This window comes from Mesoplodon mirus (genome assembly GCF_964341445.2).
Source record: "Mesoplodon mirus genome assembly, chromosome: 4".
Lineage (NCBI taxonomy): Eukaryota > Metazoa > Chordata > Mammalia > Artiodactyla > Ziphiidae > Mesoplodon > Mesoplodon mirus.
In genome coordinates, this window is record NC_138979.1 from 163,317,831 (window position 1) to 163,344,040 (window position 26,210).

Sequence of the window (26,210 nt, forward strand, 5' to 3'; positions counted from 1 at the left end):
CCTGGGTATATATCCAGACAAAACTAAAATTAAAGAAGATGCATGCACCCCTATGTTCCTAGCAGCACTATTTACAATAGCCAAGACATGGAAACAACCTAAATGTCCATCAACAGAGGAATGGATAAAGAAGATGTGGTAATAATATATACAATGGAACATCACTCAGCCATAAAAATGCTGCCATCTGCAGCAACATGGATGGACCTAGTGATTATCATACTAAGTGAAGTCAGACAGAGAAAGAGAAATATCATATGATAACATTTATATGTGGAAGCTAAAGAAATGATACAAATGAACTTATTTACAAAACAGGAATAGACTCACAGACTTAGAGAACGAACTTATGATTACCAAAGGGGAAAGGTGGGGGTGCGGGATAAATTAGGAGTTTGGGATGAACATATACACACGACTATATATAAAATAGATAACAGGGACCTACTGTATAGCTCAGGGAACTCTACTCACTCCTCTGTAATAACCTATATGGGAAAAGAATCTGAAAAAGAATAGATATATGTATATGTATAAACGGAATCACTGTTGTACACTTGAAACTAACACAACATTGTAAATCAACTATACTCCAATATAAAATAAAAATTAAAAAAAAATCAAGATACTGGTGAGTAGATACCTAAATCAATGAAAGAGAACAGACTTTTCAGAAATGAATTTACACAATATATTCAACTGATTTTTGACAAAGTTGTTAAGGAAAACACATGGAGGAATGATAGCCTTTTTTCAAAAAATGATGCTGAATATGAATAATAGCCTAAAAGACCTCTAAAAACTTGATAATATGAAAATAAAAGATAAACAATGAAACTTGGACATAAACTTGTACAGATACTTTATCACAGAAGATACACAGATGGCAACTGAGCACATTAAAAAAAAAGGTTCAACAACATTTGTGATTAGGGAAGTACAATCTAGTCATCATGTTATCCAATATACATATTAGAGGGACTAGAATTTAAAAGTATAATGGACGCAGCTTCGATCCCTGGTCCAGGTACTAAGATCCCACATGATGCAGAGCAACTAAGCTCAGATGCCACAACTAGAGAGAAGCCTGTGCACTGCAGCGGAGGATCCCGCATGCCGTAACGAAGATCCCGCGTGCCGCAACTAAGACCCGACGTGGCCAAAAATAAAATAAATATTTTTTAAAAATTAAAAAGCCAATCCTAATTCAGAGAGAAATAAGAAAAACATTAGAAATATTGATATTGATATGAAGGTGTGTTTTTCTAAAATATGTGGGATTCCACTGACGTGGTGTTCATTGGAAAATCCATATCCAAATCAAAAAGTTAGAAAATAATAGCAAAATAAACCAAGAGAAGGATAAGAAAAAATTCAAAAGGGAAAAATACACTAGAAATTCTAAAAAAGAAAAATTAAATAAAAAATGCTAAAAAAAAGTCTGAAGTCTCAGGTGTGAAATAAGAGCGTATTAAGAGAATATCAAGAGATGAGAACATATTAAGAGACCATAAATGATTACATTCAGTAATAATTATGAGCTCCTACTATGTGCCTGGCACTGTGGTAGGTCCTGGGGATACAGAATGAGAAAAATAGACTTAGTCCCCCCTAAAGATTTATCTAATGGTAAAGACTGCCATTAAATAATTACAGGTGTAAAGAATTTCCTAGGGGAGAGTCCTAGGATTTCCAGAAATATCTAGCCAAGAGGGTTTGGGAAAACCCTTGAGCAAGTTTCTTTTAAGTGGAGATGTGAAGAATGAGTAGCAGTCAGCCAGGCAAAGGGGAGAGAAAGGTCAAGAGAGAAAGTGCCACAGACAGAACATCACACAAGAAAGCTCAGAGGAGAAACAGCTAGAGTAGAAAGAGAATGTAGAGCTGTAGAGATCATAATGAGAGAGAGTGGAACAAGATGAAGCCAGAAAACTCCCTAGAGCCCTGATCATGCAGGGTCTGGTGGGTGATGCTAACACTTTTGCAATTTTTTGTAAATAGCAATGTATTAAAGCAGCATTGTGCACTCCCTCCTCTACTTCACCAGTAAATACCTCAGGTGCTCAAAGAACATCAGGACCAACAGATGATTAATTTCATCTGATATACAGGCCTTCTTAGTATAAGGTATATTTATATCAAAGTGAAAATGTCTACTTACAGTATCAAGCATTTCTTTGGTATGAGCTGCTGACAGGCAAAACCTGGCTCTGGACTCAATGATTGGGGTGGCAGGAAATCCTACCACAACTACACCGATGTTCCGCTTTAGCATCTCCCGTCCAAAGGCGCTGCAGAGGGAAAACAAGAAAAGAAACCAGGAAGAATAATAAAGCACACAGTACAAAGGCCCGAATGATGTAAACTCTTGGGTGATACAGGCACTAGACAGTTCTATTAGGAATTTCTTCTAACTTCTATGAAAGTTAAAATTGACAGTTTACAAAGACTTCTTTTATTCAGTCCTAACGTGGTTTTCTCCCAAATGGTTTCCTTCAGAAAGGTGAAAGAATATTGTTGCCACAGACCAATTTTTAATAGGGCTTGCCTAAAGTAATTTGCAACTGTAGCCTTAAGGTGTCACTGACATGTAACAGTGGTTCAGAGGTTTCAAAATGAACCTGAGTTTAAAACCTGGTCCTTGAAATGTTAGGCTTGGCAGTTTAAAAAATTCTTAAGATTAAGGATGCAAAGGATCTGGACATCTTTCTGCTGGCAGAAAGGCCAAGCACTAGCCTTCCAGACCAGGCATTTTTTGGATAGACTTAAGTGTTGAGCTGCCTCTGTAATTCAGGGTTTCCTTTGGTGTTTGTGAGGCCAGCTCATCCCCAGCCTTCAGATGACCACCCAGACCACACAGTTCTTGTTTAACCCCCTATCCCAAGCCAAACTCGTGGCATGTGACCTTACTCTACATCTGTATCTTGCCTAATTAACACAATTCTAACTTTCATGTAAATTTTGTTATTTACTAAATTATGTTATTCTTTGTCCTTTTCTCTCGTTGACCTACCTTATTCCTTTTTGACTTTTCCCTTAGCTGTTTAAAGCATTTGTTTGAGAATAAAAAATTCCACTCACTTTAGTAATAGCACCAGCTTTCCCCACTCCTAGTAACAGTACATCCTCTTCAATGTATTTCCTTTGTGTCAGGCCAAGTCCTGCATCTTTAGCACATGCTCCCCAACTGTCTAGTGCTTTATTCCAATTCTGCCTTACTCTCTCTAAATCTTAATTATAATGTACATAGTCAGTTCCACCTGTATAGAATAAATTAGACACAGTCCTCTCTAAAGAAAGGGTTCTAGACTAAGTCAATCCTCCAGAACAGGTAACTTTTTGAGTTTATTTATGATGATAATTCCATTTAAAGAAGAATGAGGGAAATCCTACACCTCTGCTTTGGTGTAGGATGCCCTCATTTCCTCCATCTCCTCTGAAGGAAATAATGCCAACTGCCCATATGACTTCCTACTGGAAACTGAACTCCTCTTTTTCCCTCAATGAGCACCCTTTCCCAATATCCTCCCTTCACTAACTTTGGAATCACCATACTTCCAGGTTCCTGATTTAATTTTCCCTCCTATATTCACTTTAATCAACATTTATTGAGTGCCAGGGGCTGTGGTGGGCGCTGGGGATTCAAAGATGAATAAAAATATTTGCTCCTTTAATGAGTTCCATTAAACCTGAGAAATGATCCTTACTCAATTTTATATTTACAATCCAGTCAAAACTCACAAATCTGAAAAGATGTGCCTTTTTTACTGAACCTATAAAAGCAGATGACTCCTTTATTTTTAAAATTTATTTATTTATTTATTTATTTATTTATTATGGCTGTGTTGGGTCTTTGTGGCTGCGCACGGGCTTTCTCTAGTTGCGGCAAGCGGGGGCTACTCTTCGTTGCGGTGCGCGGGCTCAGTACGTGGGCTTCAGTAGTTGTGGCACACGGGCTCAGCAGTTGTGGCTCATGGGCTCTAGAGCGCAGGCTCAGTAGTTGTGGTGCACGGGCTCAGTTGCTCCGTGGCATGTGGGATATTCCTGGACCAGGGCTCGAACCCGTGTCCTGCATTGGCAGGCAGATTCTTAACCACTGCACCACCAGGGAAGTCTGACTCCTTTATTTTATATCTCTGGTGCAATTTTGCACATAATTATTTTGCAAATAATTAGATTTGTCCACTTCATATCTGCTTTTCATATATATTTTGGTTTCGGTATACATCTGTACTTCTCAAATACATTGAAAGCTATTCCAGGGCAAAGATTTCCATTATACACGCCTTGCACAAGCCAGAGAGGCTGGTGTAAAGTCCACATCTGACCTCATGGCTCACTGTTCCCCCTTGGGCACTGCACTTCAGCTCCACTCACCTCCTGCTAGTCTTCCATCAGCTAAGTATGTTCCTGCATTGTGGCCTTTGCACAGAAGCTTCTTCCTCCAAGTGGCTAACCTGCTCAGCTAGTTCAAGCTCAGATGTCATCTTCCCTTACCCCTGAGGCTCTCCAGGGTGACCACCCCATCTAATACTGTAATCTGCCCACCCACAGTGCACTCTCAAACCCCATATCCTGCTCTGTTTTTTCCTATAGCCCTTAACACCTTCTGACATATTACATAATTTCCTTATTTATTACGTTCGTCTGACTCTTGCCCCAGTAGAGCATAAACTCCACAAGGACATGGATTTTTCTGTGTTTTGTTCACTGATCTATCTCAATCCCCCAGAAGAGTGCATTAAACTCAAATGTTTGTTTAAGGAAAGACTAACAAGTTAACATATTTTACAAATTGGAATCCACTTGTTTAATCTACGGCAGATCTAGCAAACAAAGATTAACATAATGAGGCCAAGACAATTTTACCTAACAAAATATATAAGCCTGGTCTCACATCATGGTAAACTTTAAGTCTAATAAGAGGGCAATCTGTAATCTGCAAAAAGGTACCCAATTTTGGCTGGCATGTAGAGCATCAGAGGCACCACTGGAGAATCTTCATTTCCATAGATGATGAAGCCCATATTTTTCAGACGTCTCCTGAAATATCTGACATTTTCAGCTAACTGCTGTATACACTCTTTGCCTGGAAAATAATGGGGAGGGAAACAAAATAATACTAAGAAAGAAGTGGAAAAAGACAGCAATCTCCTCCATCTCTATTCTATCAATCAATTCTACGTTTTGTTTCTTCCCTTCCCATATAAAATATTTTTGCACAGTAAACTGTATGGAATATAAGTAGAAACAAATATATCTTGCATTTGTATTCTGTCATAGTAGGTGTTGATAGCAGATTTTATAGTAATGTACAAAATGAAGTTTAATGACCAGTATTTCCAAGGCACATTAGCATCTTTAAACATTTTCATTGATACCACCTCATTTAACACTCTACCACCCCTTTACAGTAGGTTGGATAATTATTATTTTCATTTTATATATTAGGAGACACAAAGGTTGTGACTGGCCTACAGTTACACAATAATGAGTGGCAAAGTTGACTAGAAGCTAGGCCTCTCAACTTCAATATTCATTCCAAAAACTGTGCTGCAAATAATTTTACACATAAGACCAGAGACAGAACCATCCAGAACCCCATATTTTCCTCTTAAGAGTTTATGTTACCATTTCCCTAAAACGTCTACCAGACAGCAATAGCATACACATATAATAATGTAAAAATCATATTTTTAATACTACTTTGTTGATCTTCCCTAAAACACAAATGGATTAAGACATGCATTTCTCTAACTGCTGACTGACTAAATATTTGGCCTGGTTTTGACTTTATGGTAGGTCAATCTATGAACAGATGTCCAAAAACAATCATTCTGTTACAGACAGCAAGACATAAATTCAAAAGATCAGCTTGCAAAGGGCTAAGAACTGTTTTATGGTTTTCTAAATCACAAATACTCACAAATAAGAAAAGGTTGCAGTCATTTTCACATATATTAGAAAGCCAGCAAATTCATATTTTAAAAAATACAACCATATAGCTCAAAGGTAAGTTAATCAATTGCAAATACAGATGACTAACAAATGTCCTTAGAATCAAAACACTAACATATCCATCATTGATGGGAAACTACTCTAGATAAGTTTGCTATAAATAACCCCAAATTAATACTCTATATGTAAATAATTTCAAGTTGACCAGAGAAGCACATACAAGCTTAGATTAGTTTAGTGTGAACACTGAAGAACATCACTTAAGTTATGACATACATCTTACACATATTAAAGCAGACATTAAGGTATGTTAAGTGTATGTTGACAACTGATGAGCCACGTACTCTAATTTTCCCCTAGAAATACCAACACATGCTTACTCTACATTTAGAATAAGAGACTTCCACTTCCAGCCATGATAAAGTATAGGAACCAGATTTTCTTTCCTGTTTGTAAACAACAGAAAGCTGGACAGAGTATATTACAAAATGGTTTTCAGACATTGGGCCCCAGGCAGTGGAGGACTGTGCTGCTGGAGAGAAGGGAAAACAGAAGTGAGTCTCTGGATTGTCCCCATACCACCTGGAGACAGGTCCCGGGCTGCTCCAGGAGTGGGGACCTAGTCTGGTCAGTCGAAGACATCGGATTTTGGAGTTGGGGAGGCTAAGGTGGCTAGAATTTACTGGACACACAACAGGGGAGGAGGAAGGTGCACAGAGAGACCTTTGGGGGTCTACAGAAGAGCACTTGGCAAAGTGCTGATCTGAACATGTATGACAAGAAACTATGAGGGGCTGGAGAAAGCTCCAAGAGAAAGCAGCAGACTGAACAATTCCCAGCACTCATACAGTTGGGAATAGCTTCCATTTTCACCAACCAAAATGGAAAAACCTCAGAATCACACTAGCAGTGGAGCTAAATTAGCCCTAGACTAAAAGTTGCTCTGGCCCACCCTAACACCCTTAAAAGCAAGTCTTAAAAGGATCCAATTGATTCCAAGAACAAAGTCCAACATTATTACCTAAATGAATACGAAATGCAGCCCCTAGTAATGTAAAATTCACAGTGTGTGACGTATAATAAAAAATTCTAGGCATTCAAAGAAACAGGAAAATATGACCCACCAACTAGGAGAGAGGTCTATCAATAGAAACAGACCAGAAATGACAGAATATTAGCAGACAAGGATACAAGAATGCTATTATAAATATACTCCATACATTCAGAAAAGTAGAGGAAACATGAGGAAGAGAGAAAGAAAATACATAAAAAGGGAACAACTGATACATGCAAAAATGATGAATCTCAGAAGGATTATGTTAAATGAAATAAGTCAGACACAAAAGACTATACTGTTGTGAATTTATTTATAGGAAATTCTTAAAAAGACATAATTACAATGATAGAAAACAGATTAGTGGTTGCCAGGGAATGGAGAGAGGACTGACAGCAGAGCGGTATGAAGGGGACTTTTCAGGGGTGACAAAAACATTTTATTCTTCAGTTATGGGATGGTTACATGACTGTATACATTTGTCAAAACTCATGGAATTACACACTTAAAATTGGTGAATTTTGGGCCTCCCTGGTGGCGCAGTGGTTGAGAGTCCGCCTGCCGATGCAGGGGATACGGGTTCGTGCCCCGGTCTGGGAGGATCCCATATGCCGCGGAGCGGCTGGGCCCGTGAGCCATGGCCGCTGGGCCTGCGCATCCGGAGCCTGTGCTCCGCAACGGGAGAGGCCACAACAGTGAGAGGCCCGCATACCGCAAAAAGAAAAAAAAAAAAAAAAAAAAAAAAAAAATGGTGAATTTTATTGTATATAAATGATATTAAAGATTTTTAGAAACTGAGTGACACGTTTGCTAATGTAGTGTACATTAATTTTTCCTGCACCACTTATTATTTTACAACTTGTTACCTTTTTCTTTTTTTGTTTTGTTTTGTTTTGTTTTTGCGGTATGCGGGCCTCTCACTGTTGTGGCCTCTCCCGTTGTGGATCACAGGCTCCGGACGCGCAGGCTCAGCGGCCATGGCTCACGGGCCCAGCTGCTCCGCAGCATGTGGGATCTTCCCAGACCGGGGCACGAACCCGTGTCCCCTGCATCGGCAGGAGAACTCTCAACCACTGCGCCACCAGCGAAGCCCTGTCTTATCACAAACTAACTACCTTTTGTTAAAATATTTTTTTCTTATTCCAAGATTATCAAGAAAAATTATCAAGGAAAAGAAGAAATGCTAAGAGATTTAGACCTTACCTTTTCCACCTATGGCTAAATCATTCTAAGCAAGTTCTCTGTAACACAAGCAAGTGGAAATCTCAGTCTCACCATTCATTGTCATCTGTTCCTTGACAAGAAGAGTCCCAAAAGAAAACACATCTAAAATAACATTCTTAGGCAAAACTGGAAGATACTGAGAACAGGCATTTAAGATTCCCAACTTATATATCCTTATTATTGCTGAATAGTATTCCTTACCAAAGATATACCACAATTTGTTTACCCATTTATGTGTTAATGGGCATTAGAGTTGAGATTACCAACTTTCATTTTGGCAGTTATAAAGTTCAGATTTAAAAGAATTCTCTCCGAGGGACTTCCCTGGCAGTCCAGTGGTTAAGACCCTGTGCTGTCAATGCAGGGGGCACAGGTTTGATCCCTGGTCAGAGAACTAAGATCCCACATGCCACGTGGTGCAGCCAAAAAATTAAAAAAAAAAAAAAAAAAGAATTCTCTCCTAAATAGAGGATGTGGATAAAAGGGACCCTTGTACAACACTGCTGGTGGGAATGTAAATTGGTGCAGACACTATGGAAAACAGTATGGAGGTTCCTTAAAAAACTATTGATAAAAATAGAACTACCATATAATCCAGCAATTCCACCTCTGGGTATGTATCTGGAAAAAAAGAAAACACTCATTCTAAAAGATATATGCATCCCAATGTTCACAGCAGCACTATTTACAATAGCCAAGACATGAAAGCAACCCAAGTGTCCATCAACAGATGACTGGATTAAGAAGATATGGAATATATATACAATGGAATATTACTCAGCCATAAGAAAGAATGAAATAATGCCATTTGCAGCAACAGGGATGGACCTAGAGAATATTACGCTTATTTAAATAAGTCAGACGGACAAAGACAAATACTATATGGTACCACTTATATGGGCATATATCTGGAAAAGACGAAAACTCTAATTCTAAAAGATACATGCACCCCAGTATTCACAGCACTATTTACAACAGCCAAGACATGGAAGCAACCTAAATGTCCATCGACAGATGAATGGACAAAGATGAGTGTGTGCACGTGTGTGTGTGTATACACACACACACACACACACACACGGTGGAATATTACTCAGCCATTAAAAAAAAGGACTAATGCCATTTGCAGCACCATTGATGGAGATTATCATACTAAGTTCAGGCAGAGAAAGACAAATATCATATGATATCACTTATATGTGGAATCTAAAAAAATGATACAAATGAACTTATCTACAAAACAGAAATAGACTTACAGACTTAGAAAACAAACTTATGGTTACCGAAGGAGAGAGGGAAGGGGGGGAGGGACAAATTAAAAGTATGGGATTAACAGATATAAACCACTATACATAAAATAGATAAGCAAAAGAATTTACGGTATAGCACAGGGAATTATACCCATTATCTTATAATAACCTATAATGGAATATAATTTGCAAAAATAATGAATCACTGTGCTATACTCCTGAAACTAACACAATATTGTAAATCAACTATACTTCAATAAAAAAAATTCTCTCCTAAATATTTATTTAAGCATCCTAGTCATGCCCAAATAAGGGAAGAATTACTATAATTAGCAACTAACAGCTCAGTTTCATTTGATTCTAACTGCTTTAGGTGGATATGGTAAAAGACTGTACTACAGTTGACCCTTAATCCACATATAATTTATAGTTGGCCCTCCATAGCTGAGGTCTGCAGATTCAACCAACCAGGGACCACGTAGTACTGCAGCATTTACTGTTGAAAAATATCTACATGTAAGTGGACCTGGGCAGTTTAAACCTCTGTTGTTCACAGGTAAACTATTTATACTTTATACACAAAGAAACAGGCCCATAAATGTTAAACTACTTTCTCTAAGGCCTTTCATTCAGTAGGAAGAAGATCAAGGTTCTGACTCCCATTTAGCCCTTTTTCTTCTACACCACAGCAAGAAATTATGTACTTTTCAAACTTTAAAGTGTTTAACCCTTTATTGGGTAACAATATCTGTGTTTTACTTTTTAAACGGCACTTACTAGCAAATGAATAGGATAGGGATGAATGGGTGAAGGAGCCTAAGACACAGGGCAAGTGGAAAGTAGTTCTTCCAATAAACCCATCTGGAATAGCAAACTGCAATCATCACTGGTGAGGAGGGAATAAAGACTGAGGGGAAGAATCAAGACCAGTGCTGGAGAAAGAAGCAAACTAAATTAGAAATAGTGGTCATAGTGAATCCCAGAAATTAAGTGGTCTGTTTATCCAACAAAACTACTAGGCTGAACCATGAAACTGCCAATATTTGACTATTTTTAACCTTAATAAGGCGATTTCTTCTGATTCAACCTAATAATTTCAAAGATAATAATAGGACAAGCAGCCAAGTTAAGTTACTTATAAATCAGTAAGCTTTTGCAGTTATACATATTGGGAAAGTTGTTGTCCCTTATTCCCGAGGTGACACTGAATTTTAAAGGCAACACTATTACCCATTTTGAATTAAATATCATATAAAATACCAGTTAATATTAATACAAGAAGCATGGTACTTAAGTCCAATCTGCTAGCTCAGTTCTAAAGAGTTTTCTTACTGCAGAGCTGCAGCAAGTATCTGGTCTAACACAAATTTAAAAACAAAGAAAGGTTAGCCTTGTTAAAAAAAAAAAGATACTGGGCTTTCCTGGTGGCACAGTGGTTAAGAATCTGCCTGCCAATGCAGGGGACACAGGTTCGAGCCCTAGTCCGGGAAGATCCCACATGCCGCGGAGCAACTAAGCCCGTGCACCAGAATTACTGTGCTCTAGAGCCCGCGAGCCACAACTACTGAGCCCACATGCCACAACTACTGAAGCCTGAGCGCCTAGAGCCCGTGCTCCGCAATAAGAGAAGCCACAAAAATGAGAAGTCTGCACGCCACAACGAAGAGTAGCCCCCACTCGCCGCAACTAGAGAAAGCCCGCGCACAGCAACGAAGACCCAGTGCAGCCAAAAAAATATATATATATTAAAAAAAAAAAGGTACTAACTCTTAAACGGTTTTTATCCTTGCCTCAGAGAGAACACAGATGGTAATATAAGAGGTCAGCATTCTTCTCTACTTTTCAAACATAAATCTTTAGTTTTAAGGGTGATAAAAAGCATAAAAGCAATTTAGAGAAAACCTCTGTACTGATTCTCTTGAAGTTCACAAATAAACCTTACTGTGTTGGCTGTCCTTTTGGAATTCCTTAATACAATTTGTTAGAATGAAGCCATTTTTAGAATCTCTTCAATTAAAACCTACAGCCTGGCATGAAAGAGAGAAAAGTAAACACATATGTGTAGTTAATGTCCCAGAAAATGTAGCAGATGACTTTAACTGGTCATTTTTTAGTACTCAACTTCTTGTAATAAATTTTATGCTAAGGAGGGAAGTAATGAATATGATGGATCAATAGGTTGTGATGGCATCATTATTTCTTTTAAGGAAATAGAAAGCCTAAAAAGGGTGGAAGATGGAGGTAGAAGGGACAGCACAATTATCTATGTATTGATAACCATTATATATTGATAACTTTAAATCACTTTTACAATACAGAATTACATAGAGAGTTATATTTATTAACCACTGGTACACAGATTTGAAGTTGTACTAACTGCATTCCAGACATTTTCAAAAGAAATATTTTTACCAAGTCTTAATCCAGATTTCTCAGGGTTCTCAGGCTTGTAATCTTAGGGTTTGAAGGGACTACTCCGTTATTACTCAAATAAAATTCTGTAAGCCCTCCCAGACAGTTATTAATCAGAACAGATGGTGTTCTATGAGATAAAAATTTTCTGAAGTCTCAGGGCCAGTTAAAAAAAAAAAAAGATAAGATCTATGCACAAAACAAGAAATACAAAAGGCAGCAGATATTTTGTCTTAAATGGCATTAGTGCTAACTACTCAGAACTCAGGCTTCAAAAAATATAGCAAGTACTCACCTGTTTACATAGCAACATAACTTTCAATTTAGCTGATGAGCTTTTATATAACTTATAATCAGCAAAATGAGTTTGAGTCTGAAACTTCAAAAAAAACATTTCCGGTGTTAACCGAAATCTTTCAAAATAAAGGACACAAATATGAATGATGTTCAGTCAGAGTTGATCCCCTAACTCACATTATACTCCATTACACAGCTCCTAATCTTCTTAGATTTCCTGGATATGCTGATATAATCTGCCTTCCTGGGAAAAATAAAATAAAGTTACTGCTATTCTAATTTATACTATCAAAGACATTACATTATGGGTATTTCACATAATCTCTCTTCAATACTTTATGTCTAAGAATTGAACTTAACTATCAATCTTTCAGTTTACTCATCTGTCCAAAGTCTTATTTTTACTATCTGGAAGGTTACTTTTTCTAATATTTTACTTTGGTTGGACTATACTGCAGAGTGAAAAGGAACATGTTTCACTCATGTGGTTTTTCTCTTGAAAAGCATCTTCTTTAAAAAAATAGAATAAATTCAGACATCCTCAGTGTTAACAACTCTGCCTATGTTAAACATGTGTCTCCACTGATATCTAAAACTGGAGCTTGTATCTTGAAGACTTCTTATACAAGTCTTTATAGAATCAGGTAACTCAAATCACATGCAAACTATGTTTTCAAAGGCTATTTCCAAAGTAATTATGGAAGCTTCTAGTACTGACTCCCTTTAAAGCAAAGAAAGTATGTAACGTAGTAAGCACAGTGCCAGGCTCAAATGTTTCTTCATTTTCCTTTTGCCGGTCAAGCAATTTCTAATCAGGGACAAACTATATTTAACTTCAGTTATTATATCTCTAAATATTAACAAGTCAACTACTAACCAGCCTTACTTTGTGATAAGATACTACTTTATAGTCTTCCGTAAGTGACTGGACGAACGTGTTGATTCATATTAATTTAAAGGAACTTGGCATTCTCTTGCACTAGCGGAGCTCTATCTAAATCCAATATTAGGACAACAGCTCCATCTCCTTCTCAGCTCGAAGTACTCTGGGCTTACGCAAAGGAGGAGTTAGGGGTGCCTTAATTGCTGTCTATAGCAGCTCCAAGAACTGTAAATAGTTGACATGGCAGAAAATCTCAGATGCAATCACAATGATTTCAAAAGAGACAAGTAAACCTGGGCTAAGAAGAAGAATTCAAATTCCTTTCTTGCTCAACACTTAAACCACAGCATCTTCCATACACCACATCAGTAACTTCTGAGAAGAAGAACAGACTATTAGTAGACATTCTCACCTCTCCCTTTTGGAAACAGAGGCAACTCTAAGAATTATTTTGCAGCTGAGGAAACTAAACTAACACCCGAAGAGGTTATGTAATTCCAAGTGGAAGAACCAGGATTTGAACTCTCTGATTCTTCTGGTTTCAGACTGTTGTCTGAACCACTACTCATTGATCCACTTTGGTTTCTATATTAAGTAGAACTGACTAAAAGGAAATATTAGGAATAAAACGCATAGGAATAAACCTACCTAAGGAGGCAGAAGACCTGTACTCCAAAAACTGTAAGACACTGATGAAAGAAACTGAAGATGACACAGACAGATGGAAAGATACACCATGTTCTTGGATTGGAAAAATCAATATTGTCAAAATGACTATACTACCCAAGGCAATCTACAGATTCAGTGAAATCACTATCAAACTACCAAGGGCACCATTTGCGGATCTAGAACAAAAAAAATCTTAAAATTTGTATGGAGACACAAAAGACCCTGAATAGCCAAAGAAATCTTAAGAAAGGAAAATGGACCCGGAGTAATCAGGCTCTCTGACTTCAGACTATACTATAAAGCTACAGTAATCAAAACAGTATGGTACTGACACAAAGACAGACTTACAGAACAATGAAACAGGATAGAAAGCCCAGAAATAAACCCATGCACCTATGGTCAATTAATCTACAACAAAGGAGAAAAGACAAGCTCTTCAATAAGTGGTGCTGGGAAAACTGGACAGCTACATGTAAAAGAATGAAATTAGAACATTCTCTAATACCATACACAAAAATAAACTAAAATAGATTAAACACCTAAAATAAATATAAAACCAGATACTATAAAACTCTTACAGTAAAACACAGGCAGAACATTCTCTGTGACATAAATCACAGCAATATCTTTTTAGATCCACCACTTAGACTAATGAAAATAAAAACAAAAATAAACAAATGGGACCTAAATAAACTTAAAAGCTTGTACACTTGAAACGCTATGTATAACTGAATCACTTTGCTGTACACCTGAAACTAACACAACATTGTAAATCAACTATACTCCAATATAAAATAAAAATTAATTATCTGGCTCTGCTCTGAGGAAAAGATGTGGTACCCAGAGACTTCCTTTCATCCTGCATTCTTCTTCCCAATTTCCACTATAAGATTTCTGTCATCCCCCATCTTCCAAAAGGGGCATCCTACAAAATTTTGGTCAACCATTGCCAGTGTTTCTCAATAAGACTGCTATTGGCACTTGGGACATAACAATTCTTCATTGTTAAGGCTGTCCAGTGCCCTGTAGAACATTTAGAATCACTGGCCTCTCGGCAATAAATGTCAATAGCATCTCTCCATAGCCCAGTCAGTGACAATCAAAAATGCCCCAAGACTTTTCCAAATGTGCCTTAGGAAGGCAGCACTGTTGCTGGTTGGTTGAGAACTCCTATTGGTCCTGTTATTTCTTTATAGGAACCATGGATTTCTTTTCTTTTGTATCCTTAAACCTGAGTTGGAGATGCATTAGCTATATGATCTTGGGCATGTTTTTACGTCCCTTAGATTCAATTACCACATTTACTCTAGAGGAAGATTAAACGTGGGGCAAATTGATATATTTAGAGTACAAAACCACACATAGGAAAACCTAATATAAAAATACAAGCTAACTGATTAACAGTATATTAAAAGTAACATATACTTATGGTTAAGTAGGGCCTCTATTCAGTAGGCCCTTTCTTTATATATGTTTGGATTCCTGTCTGGAATTTTACTTCTGTTTCATTCACTGGACTGTTACAAATTATTATAGCTTACATATAATATATAATTGCATGTATAATTTATATATTTATATATAAGGTATATATAATTACTTGTATTTATAAACTACATATATAGCTTATACATAATAAAATTTACTCCCCCGTTCCTCTACTCTTTGGAGTTTTTCACCTCAATTATTATTATTAATTGAGATATAATTCACATCCTTTAAAATTCATCCTTCTAAAATGTACAATTCAGTAGTTTTTATCTATTCTGGACATTTCTTATAAATGGAATCATATAATATGTGACCTTTTGTACTGGCCTCTTTCACCTAACATAACGTTTTCAAGTTTCATTCATGTTGTAGCATGTATCAGTACTTCATTCCTTTTTATGGCCGAATAATATTCTTAAACAAAATGTGGTATATTTGTACAATCTGTTCATGAGCTGATGCACATTTGGGTTGTTTTTGATTTTTGGCTATCATGGATAATGCTGCTATAAACATTCCCGTGCCAGTTGTCATGTGGACATACGTGTCCAATTCTGTTGGGTATATACCTAACAACAGAATTTCTGGGTCATATGGTAACTATATATTTAACTTTTTGAGGAACTGGAAACTGTTTTCCAAAATGGCTGGGTTATCTTACATTCCTGTCAGTAATATGGGAGTATTCCATTTTATTAGATCCTCACCAACAATGTTATTATCTTTTTTATTTTAGCCATCCTAGTGGGTATAAAGTGGGATTTTGTGGTTTTCATTTGCACTTTCTTAATGACTAATAGGTTGACCATCTTCTGTGCTTTTTGGCCATCTGTGTATCTTCTTTGGAGAAGTGTCTATGAGAATTCTTTGCCCATTTTATTATTTTTTTAAATGATTGCTTTAATTTATTTATTTATTTTTGGCCATGTTGGGTCTTCGTTGCTGCACGCAGGCTTTCTCTAGTTGCAGTGAGTGGGGGCTACTCTTTGCTGTGGTGTGCAGGCTTCTCATTGCAGTGGCTTCTCTTGTTGCGGTGCATGGGCTCTAGGAGTGCTGGCTTCAGCAGATGTGGCTCACGGGCTCTAGAGCACAGGCTCAGTGGTTGTGGCATACGGGCTTAGCTGCTCCATGGCATGTGGGATCTTCCTGGCCCAGGGTTCAAACCCGTGTTCCCTGCATTGGCAGGCGGATTCTTAACCACTGCGCCACCAGGGAAGTCCCGCCCATTTTTAAATTGAGTTGTTTAATTTGAGTTGTAAAAGTTCTTTATATATTCTGGACACTAGACCCTTATCAGATATATGGTTTGCAAAATTCCCTCCCACTCTGAGGGCTATCTTTTCACTATCTTGCTGGAGTGTCCCTTAAAGAACAAAACCTTTTAATTTTGATTCAGTCCAATTTATCTATTTTTTTCTTTGGTTGCTTGTTCTCTTGGGTGCCATAACTAAGAAACCACTGCCTAATCCACAGTCATGAAAATTTTACATCTATGTTTTCTTCTAAGAGTTTTATAAATTTAGGGACTTCCTGGCAGTCCAGTGGTTAAGACTCTGTGCTTCCAGTTCAGGGGACACGGGTTTGATCCCTGGTTGGGGAACTAAGATCCCGCATGCCACACAGCATGGCCAAAAAAAAAAAAAAAAATGAGTTTTATAAATTTAGCTCTTACATTTAAGCCTGTGATCCATTCTGAGTTATTTTTGTATATGGTGTGAGGTACGGGTCCAACATCATTCCTTTGCATGTGGATATCCAGTTGTCCGAGAATCATTTTTTTAAAAAGACTATTCTTTCCCCAATGAATTGTCCTGAATACCAACTAAGCATAAATAGAAAAGTTTACTTCTGGATTCTCAGTTCTATTTCACGGTTTATATATCTATACTTATGCCAGGATGACAATTGTCTTGTCACTACAGCTTTGGGACATGTGGGTCCTTCAATTTTGTTTTTTTTCCAAGACTATTTGGCTATTCTGGGTCTCTTGCTTTTCCATATGATTTTTAGGATTAGCTTGCCTATTTCTAAAAACAGGCAGCTGGGACTTTGATAGGTATGTTGTTGAATCTACATACTTGAGGAGTATCACTACCTTAACCATAGTAAGTCTTCCAACCCATGAGCACAGATATCCTGCCATTTATTTAGGTCTTCGTCCTGTTCATTTTTGTATATTTTTTTTCTTGGGTGGAATTACATAAATATTCTCAAAATACTGAGTTGGGTTGGGAAGATAGGGCAAAAGGAGGAAATGAATAAACACATTAAATATAAAATGATATGTTCCTAACTTGCAGTAAGAATAAATAATGTTTCTGTTTTTTCTACTTCCATTTCTAATTTCCCCTAATGGGAATGGAATGTGTTTTTAAAGTAGTTGAAAGGTTACAAGTGTTGGCAAAAATATGGAACAATACATTGCCAGTGAGAAACTGTAAACTGGTACTTTGTTAAAAATGGCAATATATGCTCAACCTAAAGATATGCCTACTCTATGACCCAGCAATTTCATTCCTAAGTACATATACCCAACAGAATTATGTATCAAATGGCATGGGTAAGAATGTCACTCTTAATAACAGCCCAAATCAGGAAATAACCCAATTTCCGTCAGCAGAATGAAAAAACTGTGATATATGCAAACAATGGGATACTGGACAGCAATGAAAATGAATTATTGTTTCACCAAAATATATGAATGAATCTCAAAGACATATGATGAATAAAATACACTAAATTCAAAAGAGTGATTGTATGTACTGTATTGTAGGTAAGATTCCATTTACATGAAGTTCAAGAATAGGAAAAACTAATATATAGTGACAGAAGTCAAAATAATGGTTATCTTTGGCAAGGAGGAATGAATTGGGAAGAGGTATAAGATAACCTGGGATACTGAAAATGTTCTACAACATGACCTGGGTGGTGATTAGACAAGTGTGCATTATTCACTAAACTGTATGTCTAAGATTTCTGCACTTCACTGTATCCATATTAATACTTCAAAAAAATAAAAATAAATTTTAATTACTTGGGAAATAAACTGGAAAGAAAACTGGAATGAGGTTAAATGTCTGATCTCTCTTTTTATAATCTTAAGTATATCTAAGTACTATTTAATAATCACCATTTTACTTAAAAAACAAAACCAAAACAGAACCATCTAGACATTACAGGGGTGGGCTCAAGCATTTTCCCCTTAGCCTTTGTTGTTCAAGACAAATCTAAAAGAAACCCAAACATTTTAGTGCTGGGTGTTCCAGGAATTTTAAGACAGGGGAAGTGTTATGAAAACAGCACTTTGGAGTTAAAGCCCTTGCCCTGAGGCAGGAAATGAAAGCATAAAGGGATTGGCCCTCCCTTTCTTTTCTTTTAAAAAAAATCATATGGGGACTTCCCTGGTGGCGCAGTGGTTAAGAATCTGCCTGCCAATGCAGGGGACACGGGTTCGATCCCTGGTCCGGGGAGATCCCACATGCTGTGGAGCACCTAAGCCTGTGCAGCACAACTACTGAGCCTGCACTCTAGAGCCCGTGAGCCACAATTACTGAGCCTGTGTGCCGCAACTACTGAAGCCCAGGGGCCTAGAGCCCCTGCTCCACAAGAGAAGCCACCACAGTGAGAAGCCTGCGCACCACAACAAAGAGTAGCCCCACTCACCGCAACTAGAGAAAGCCCACGTGCAGCAACGAAGACTCAATGCAGCCAAAAATAAATACATAAGTAAATTTTTAAAAAAATCATATGAATGAATGCACAAATCATTCAATACTGGCCAAAAAATATTTATTTTTCATCTGTGCATCTACTTTCATTCCCATAAAGTTATTTTTTCCTAGGATGTTTTAGTATTAGTTTTTCTTATACATACTTTGTCAACAGAGAGAGGCTGATAAAAGGGTGGCACCAAGTATTACTAACACATCTGGTTCAGACTGCCTACTGTAAGACTGCCCTTTAGGAGAGCTATGGGACATTTGCATATCCTTTAATAGGGGGAATTGCTAGGATTCCTGACTCCAATTAGTCAGGAAATCAGAGTTCCAAAAATAACTTTTACTTCTTCCAAGAAAGGGGGAGTGGGTTGGCAAGTGAACACTTAGATTTGACACCAACACTAATAAGAATTATTCTGTAATCTCTGAAATTTTGGGGAGCCCAGTGGAAACCAACTGAATTTTGAATCCCTGTTATAACGGCTACCTATTTTTATAAAAATAAATATGCACATCTATAAAACTCAACCGAACATGTAAATTTGTTCCGCATCTTATTACTTACTCCATATAAATGATGAACTCTTTCATCACATTCAATATTGTCAATTAAAACAAAAGTGCTCATATTTGAGAAAGATGATCAATTTATATTGGTAAGTCTATCAAGTAAGAGTTTAAAAAAACCCCTGCATGTACAGCAGTTATGTATATGCTTCAGGATTTCTTAGAGAAACTTAAACATTAAAGAAGCTGAATTTAGGGGCTACTAACATTTTTTAAGCCTCAGAGCAGCCTAACTTTAAGATATAAAACTATTTTTTAAAAAACAGAAATCTTGTACATAAAAATAATTAAATAATAAAGATTTCATTTATTTCAGTTTACATTTACTAGAGATACAGGAGATACAAAAGTGGTATGATAGCCATTACACCAAAGGCAAAAATCTCACCAGGAAGACTATACAGAAAGGGGAGAATATATTACATGCTGGGTAAGCACACATTAGACAAATCTATCCTTAGCACCCATCTCTTATGTGCCAGACCCTGCTCTAGGTCCTGGGTAGACTGTATCGAATAAAAGACACAAAAACCCCTGCCTGCTACGAGCTTACATTCCAGTATGGGGGACAGAAAACAAAAAAGATGAACGCCTCACTCAAGCACTCATTCTGCTCAAGCACTGCCTCCATAAAGAGTCAAGACCCAAAAGCAAAGCACACCTGCATTTCCAAGGACCAAGTAAGCCAGTCTGGTTGGAGCTGAACGAGCCAAGCGGGGAAGAGTGGGACCAGAGGAGGTCAACAAAGGGCCAAATCATAAATTTATTTATTTTACTTATTTATTTTTGGCTGCACTGGGTCTTTGCAGCTGCATGGTCTTCCTCTAGTTGTGGCGAGCGGGGTCTACTCATCCTTGCGGTGCGCTGGCTTCTCACTGTGGTGGCTTCTCTTATTGCAGAGCATGTGCTCTAGGCACGTGGGCTTCAGTAGCTATGGCATGTGGGCTCAGTACTTGTGGCTCACGGGCTCCAGGGCACAGGCTCAGTAGTTGTGGCACACAGGCTTCGTTGCTCCGCGGCATGTGGGATCTTTCTGGACCAGGGCTCGAACCCGTGTCCCCTGCACTGGGAGGCGGATTCTTAACCACTGCACCACCAGGGAAGTCCAGAGGGCCAAATAAGAAGGGCCTCATAGGTCTTCATGTTAAGACTCTGACTTTAAGAAGCAGGAGAAGCCCTCTGAGAGAGTTCTTAAACAAGACTGGCATGACCTCCTATGATTCAACAGGATCACCCTGAGTGATATATTTAGAAGAGAGTCAAAGACAGAAGCAGAGAGAGCACTGGAGAGATGACTGTGGTGTGGACTAGGGTGACAGCAATAGGTATAAAAAGTGGAGGGAAGATATATTTTGAAGGTAGACTAAAGTGTTACCAATGCTTAAAGCACATAGAAAATGCTAAATAAACATTTAATGAAAGAATGAATCTTGAAAGGTGGGAGAAACCAATGTGAACTAGAGTACTCAAGAAAGGTATCAGTCATAAAATTTTACTGGTACTCTGCATGGATAGCTCCTATTCCTAATTTTCAGCATTGTTTATTTATCTGAATCCTTCTAAACCATTTTTCGCTCGACTGATCCCTCTACTATAACTGGTTATTAAATCCAGGTGAAAGTAGACAGGAGTCTAAGTCAAATAAATAACAGTGGGGATTACAGTGAAGTAGAGAGGTTCAAAGACATTAAGGAGGCATAATCCACAGGCTCTGGTGATTAAATATATGGAATAAAGAAGGAGAGAAAATATAATAACGATTTCTTCTTCGGACGATTTCATGAATAAAGATGCCATTATCTGAAGTAGGGAACACACACAAAAAAGCAGGTTTGAGGGGAAACAAACGGAAAAGGCTAAAAACTTTAGAGAAACAAAACAATTTTGGGGAACAAGTATTTTTGGAGTCTAAAGGTTTAAAATTAAGTACATCAAGACTACTGCTTCCAGGGATTTCCCTGGTGGTCCAGTGGTTAAGAATCCATTTTCTAATGCAGGGGATGCAGGTTCGAGCCCTGGTCAGGGAACTAAGATCCCACATGCCGTGGGGCAACTAAGCCCGAGCGCCTCAACTACTAAGCACGCAGCCACAGCTAGGGAGACTGGATGCTGCAACTACAGAGCTCACGCACTCTGGAGCCCAAGTGCCACAACTAGAGAGGGAAAAACCTGTGTACCAAACTAGGGAGAAGCCTGAGCGCCACAATGAAGAGCCCACACGCCACAACAAAGATCCTGCGTGCCGCAATTAAGGCCCAACACAGCCGAAAATAAAATAAATACCTAAAATTGGTTAGAATGTCATGTATATTTTACCACAATATCACTCACTAGAGGTGAAGTCCGTTTTTTTTAAATTTTTAAGTTTAATTTTATATATTTTTATACAGTAGGTCATTATTAGTCATCAATTTTATACACATCAGTGTATACATGTCAATCCCAATCGCCCAATTCATCACACCACCCCCCCCGACTTTCCCCCCGTGGTGTCCATACATTTGTTCTCTACATCTGCGTCTCAGTTTCTGCCCTGCAAACCAGTTCATCTGTACCATTTTTCTAGGTTCCACATATATGCATTACTATACGATATTTGTTTTTCTCTTTGTGACTTACTTCACTCTATATGACAGTCTCTAGATCCATCCACGTCTCTACAAATGACCCAATTTCGTTCCTTTCTATGGCTGAGTAATATTCCATTCTATATATATGTACCACATCTTCTTTATCCATTCGTCTGTCAATGGGCATTTAGGTTGCTTCCATGACCTGGCTATTGTAAATAGTGCTGCAGTGAACAGTGGAGTGCATGTCTTTTTGAATTATGGTTTTCTCTGGGTATATTCCCAGTAGTGGGATTGCTGGATCATATGGTAATTCTGTTTTTCGTTTTTTAAGGAACCTCGATACTGTTCTCCATAGTGGCTGTATCAATTTACATTCCCACCAACAGTGCAAGAGGGCTCCCTTTTCTCCACACCCTCTCCAGCATTTGTTGTTTGTAGATTTTCTGATGATGCCCATTCTAACTGGTGTGAGGTGATACCTCATTGTAGTTTTGATTTGCATTTCTCTAATAATTAGTGATGTTGAGCAGCTTTTCATGTACTTCTTGGCCATCTGTATGTCTTCTTTGGAGAAATGGCTATTTAGGTCTTCTGCCCATTTTTGGATTGGGTTGTTTGTTTTTTAAATATTGAGCTGCATGAGCTGTTTATATATTTTAGAGATTAATCCTTTGTCCATTGATTCGTTTGCAAATCTTTTCTCCCATTCTGAAGGTTGTCTTTTCGTCTTGTTTATGGTTTCCTTTGCTATGCAAAAGCTTTGAAGTTTCATTAGGTCCTATTTGTTTATTTTTGTTTTTATTTCCATTACTCTAGGAGGTGGATCAAAAAAGATTTTGCTGTGATTGATGTCAAAGTGTGTTCTTTCTATGTTTTCCTCTAAGAGTTTTATAGTGTCTGGTCTTACATTTAGGTCTCTAATCCATTTTGAGTTTATTTTTGTGTATGGTATTAGGAAGTGTTCTAGTTTCATTATTTTACATGTAGCTGTCCAGTTTTCCCAGCACCACTTATTGAAGAGACTGTCTTTTCTCCATTGTATATCCTTGCCTCCTTTGTCACAGATTAGATGACCATAGGTGCGTGGGTTTATCTCTGGGCTTTCTATCTTGTTCCATTGATCTATGGTTCTGTTTCTGTGCCAATACCATATTGTCTTGCTTACTGTAGCTTTGTAGTATAGTCTGAAGTCAGGGAGTCTGATTCCTCCAGCTCCGTTTTTTTCCCTCAAGACTGCTTTGGCTATTCGGGGTCTTAAGTGTCTCCATACAAATTTTAAGATTTTTTGTTCTAGTTCTGTAAAAAATGCCATTGGTAATTTGATAGGGATAGCATTGAATCTATAGATTGCTTTGGGTAGTATAGTCTTTTTTACATATTGATTCCTCCAATCCAAGAACATGGTATATCTCTCCATCTGTTGATATCATCTTTAAATTTCTTTCATCAGTGTCTTATAGTTTTCTGCATACAGGTCTTTTGTCTCCCTAAGTAGGTTAATTCCTAGGTGTTTTATTCTTTTTGTTGCAATGGTAAATGAGAGTGTTTCCTTAATTTCTCCTTCAGTATTTCATCATTAGTGTACAGGAATGCAAGAGATTTCTGTGCATTAATTTGTATCCTGCAACTTTACCAAATTCATTGATTAGCTCTAGTAGTTTTCTGGTGGCATCTTTAAGATTCTCTATGTATACTATCATGTCATCTGCAAGCAGTGACAGTTTTACTTCTTTTCCAATTTGTATTCTTTTATTTCCTTTTCTTCTCTGATTGCCATGGCTAGGACTTCCAAAACTGTTGAATAATACTGGTGAGAGTGGACATCCTTGTCTTGTTCCTGATCTTAGAGGAAATGCTTTCAGTTTTTCACCATTGAGAATGATGTTTGCTGTGGGTTTGTCGTATATGGCCTTTATTATGTTGAGGTAGGTTGCCTCTATGCCCACTTTCTGGAGAGTTTTTATCATAAACAGGTGTTGAATTTTGTCAAAAGCTTTTTCTGCATCTATTGAGATGATCATATGGTTTTTATTCTTCAACTTGTTAATATGATTTATCACATTGATTGATTTACGTATACTGAAGAATCCTTGCATCCCTGGGATAAATCCCACTTGATCATGGTGTATGATCCTTTGAATGTGCTGTTAGATTCTGTTTGCTAGTATTTTGTTGAGGATTTTTGCATCTATATTCATCAGTGATATTGGTCTGTAATTTTCTTCCTTTATAGTATCTTTGTCTGGTTTTGGTATCAGGGTGATGGTGGCCTCATAGAATGAGTTTGGGAGTGTTCCTCCCTCTGCTATATTTTGGAAGAGTTTGAGAAGGACAGGTGTTAGCTCTTCTCTAAATGTTTGATAGAATTCACCTGTGAAGGCATCTGGTCCTGGACTTTTGTTTGCTGGAAGATTTTTAATCACAGTTCCAATTTCATTACTTGTGATTGGTCTGTTCATATTTTCTATTTCTTCCTGGTTCAGTCTTGGAAGGTTATACATTTCTCAGAATTTGTCCATTTCTTCCACGTTGTCCATTTTATTGGCTAACAGTTGCTTGTAGTAGTCTCTTAATGATGCTTTCTGTTTCTGTGGTGTCCGTTGTAACTTCTCCTTTTTCATTTCTAATTTTATTGATTTGAGTCCTCTCCCTCTTTTTCTTGATGGGTCTGGCTAATGGTTTATCAATTTTGTTTATCTTCTCAAAGAACCAGCTTTTAGTTTTATTGATCTTTGCTACTGTTTTCTTTGTTTCTATTTCTGCTCTGATCTTTATGATTTCTTTCCTTCTGCTAACTTTGGGTATTGTTTGTTCTTCTTTCTCTAGTTCCTTTAGGTGTAAGGTTAGATTGTTTGAGATTTTTCTTGTTTCTTGAGGTAGGCCTGTATAGCTATAAACGTCCCTCTTAGAACTGCTTTTGCTGCATCCCATAGGTTTTGGATCGTCGTGTTTTCATTGTCATTTGTCTCCAGATATTTTCTGATTTCCTCTTTGATTTCTTCAGTGATCTCTTGGTTATTTAGTAACATATTGTCTAGCCTCCATGTGTTTGTGTTTTTTACGTTTCTTTTGCCCTGTAATGGATTTCTAATCTCATAGCGTTATGGTCAGAAAAGATGCTTGATATGATTTCAATTTTCTTAAATTTACTGTGGCTTGATTTGTGACCCAAGATGTGATCTATCCTGGAGAATGTTCCATGCGCACTTGAGAAGAAAGTGTAATCTGCAGTTTGTGGATGGAATGTCCTATAAATATCAATTAAATCTATCTGGTCTATTATGTCATTTAAAGCTTGTGTTTCCTTATTAATTTTCATTTCGGATGATCTGTCCATTGGTGTAAGTGAGATGTTAAAGTCCCCCACTATTATTGTGTTACTGTCGATTTCCTCTTTTATAGCTGTTAGCAGTTGCCTTATGTATTGAGGTGCTCCTATGTTGGGTGCATATATATTCATAATTGTTATATCTTCATCTTGGATTGATCCCTTGATCATTACGTAGTGTCCTTCCTTGTCTCTTTATTTTCAAGTCTATTTTGTCTGAGTATTGCTACTCCAGCTTTCTTTTGATTTCCATTTGCATGGAATATCTTTTTCCATCCCCTCACTTTCAGTCTGTATGTGTCTCTAGGTCTGAAGTGGGTCTCTTGTAGACAGCATATAGATGGGTCTTGTTTTTGTATCCATTCAGCAAGCCTGTGTCTTTTGGTTGGAGCATTTAATCCATTCACGTTTAAGGTAATTATCGATATGTATGTTCCTATGACCATTTTCTTAATTGTTTTGGGTTTGTTTTTGTAGGTCCTTTTCTTCTCTTTTGTGTTTCCCATTAAGAGAAGTTCCTTTAGCATTTGTTGTAGAGCTGGTTTGGTGGTGCTGAATTCTCTTAGCTTTTGCTTGTCTGTAAGGCTTTTGATTTCTCCATCGAATCTGAATGAGACCCTTGCTGGGTAGAGTAACCTTGGTTCTAAGTTCTTCCCTTTCATCACTTTAATTATATCATGCCACTCCCTTCTGGCTTCTAGAGTTTCTGCTGAGAAATCAGCTGTTAACATTATGGGAGTTCCCTTGTATGTTATATGTCGTTTTCCCCTTGCTGCTTTCAATAATTT

At 37.6% G+C, this 26,210-nt stretch overlaps 1 protein-coding gene across 1 annotated transcript in view; it reads right to left on the reverse strand.

Moving 5' to 3' along the window:
* The window catches only part of SPTLC2 (serine palmitoyltransferase long chain base subunit 2), a 110,848-nt gene that overhangs the window by 12,470 nt on the left and 72,168 nt on the right, over window positions 1-26,210 (reverse strand). Inside the window, exons 10-11 of the mRNA XM_082618961.1 lie at window positions 4,951-5,086; window positions 2,159-2,288 (exon numbers count right to left, since the gene is read on the reverse strand). Coding sequence (XP_082475087.1) covers window positions 2,159-2,288; window positions 4,951-5,086 — 266 coding nt within the window. The remainder of the gene's footprint in view (window positions 1-2,158; window positions 2,289-4,950; window positions 5,087-26,210) is intronic.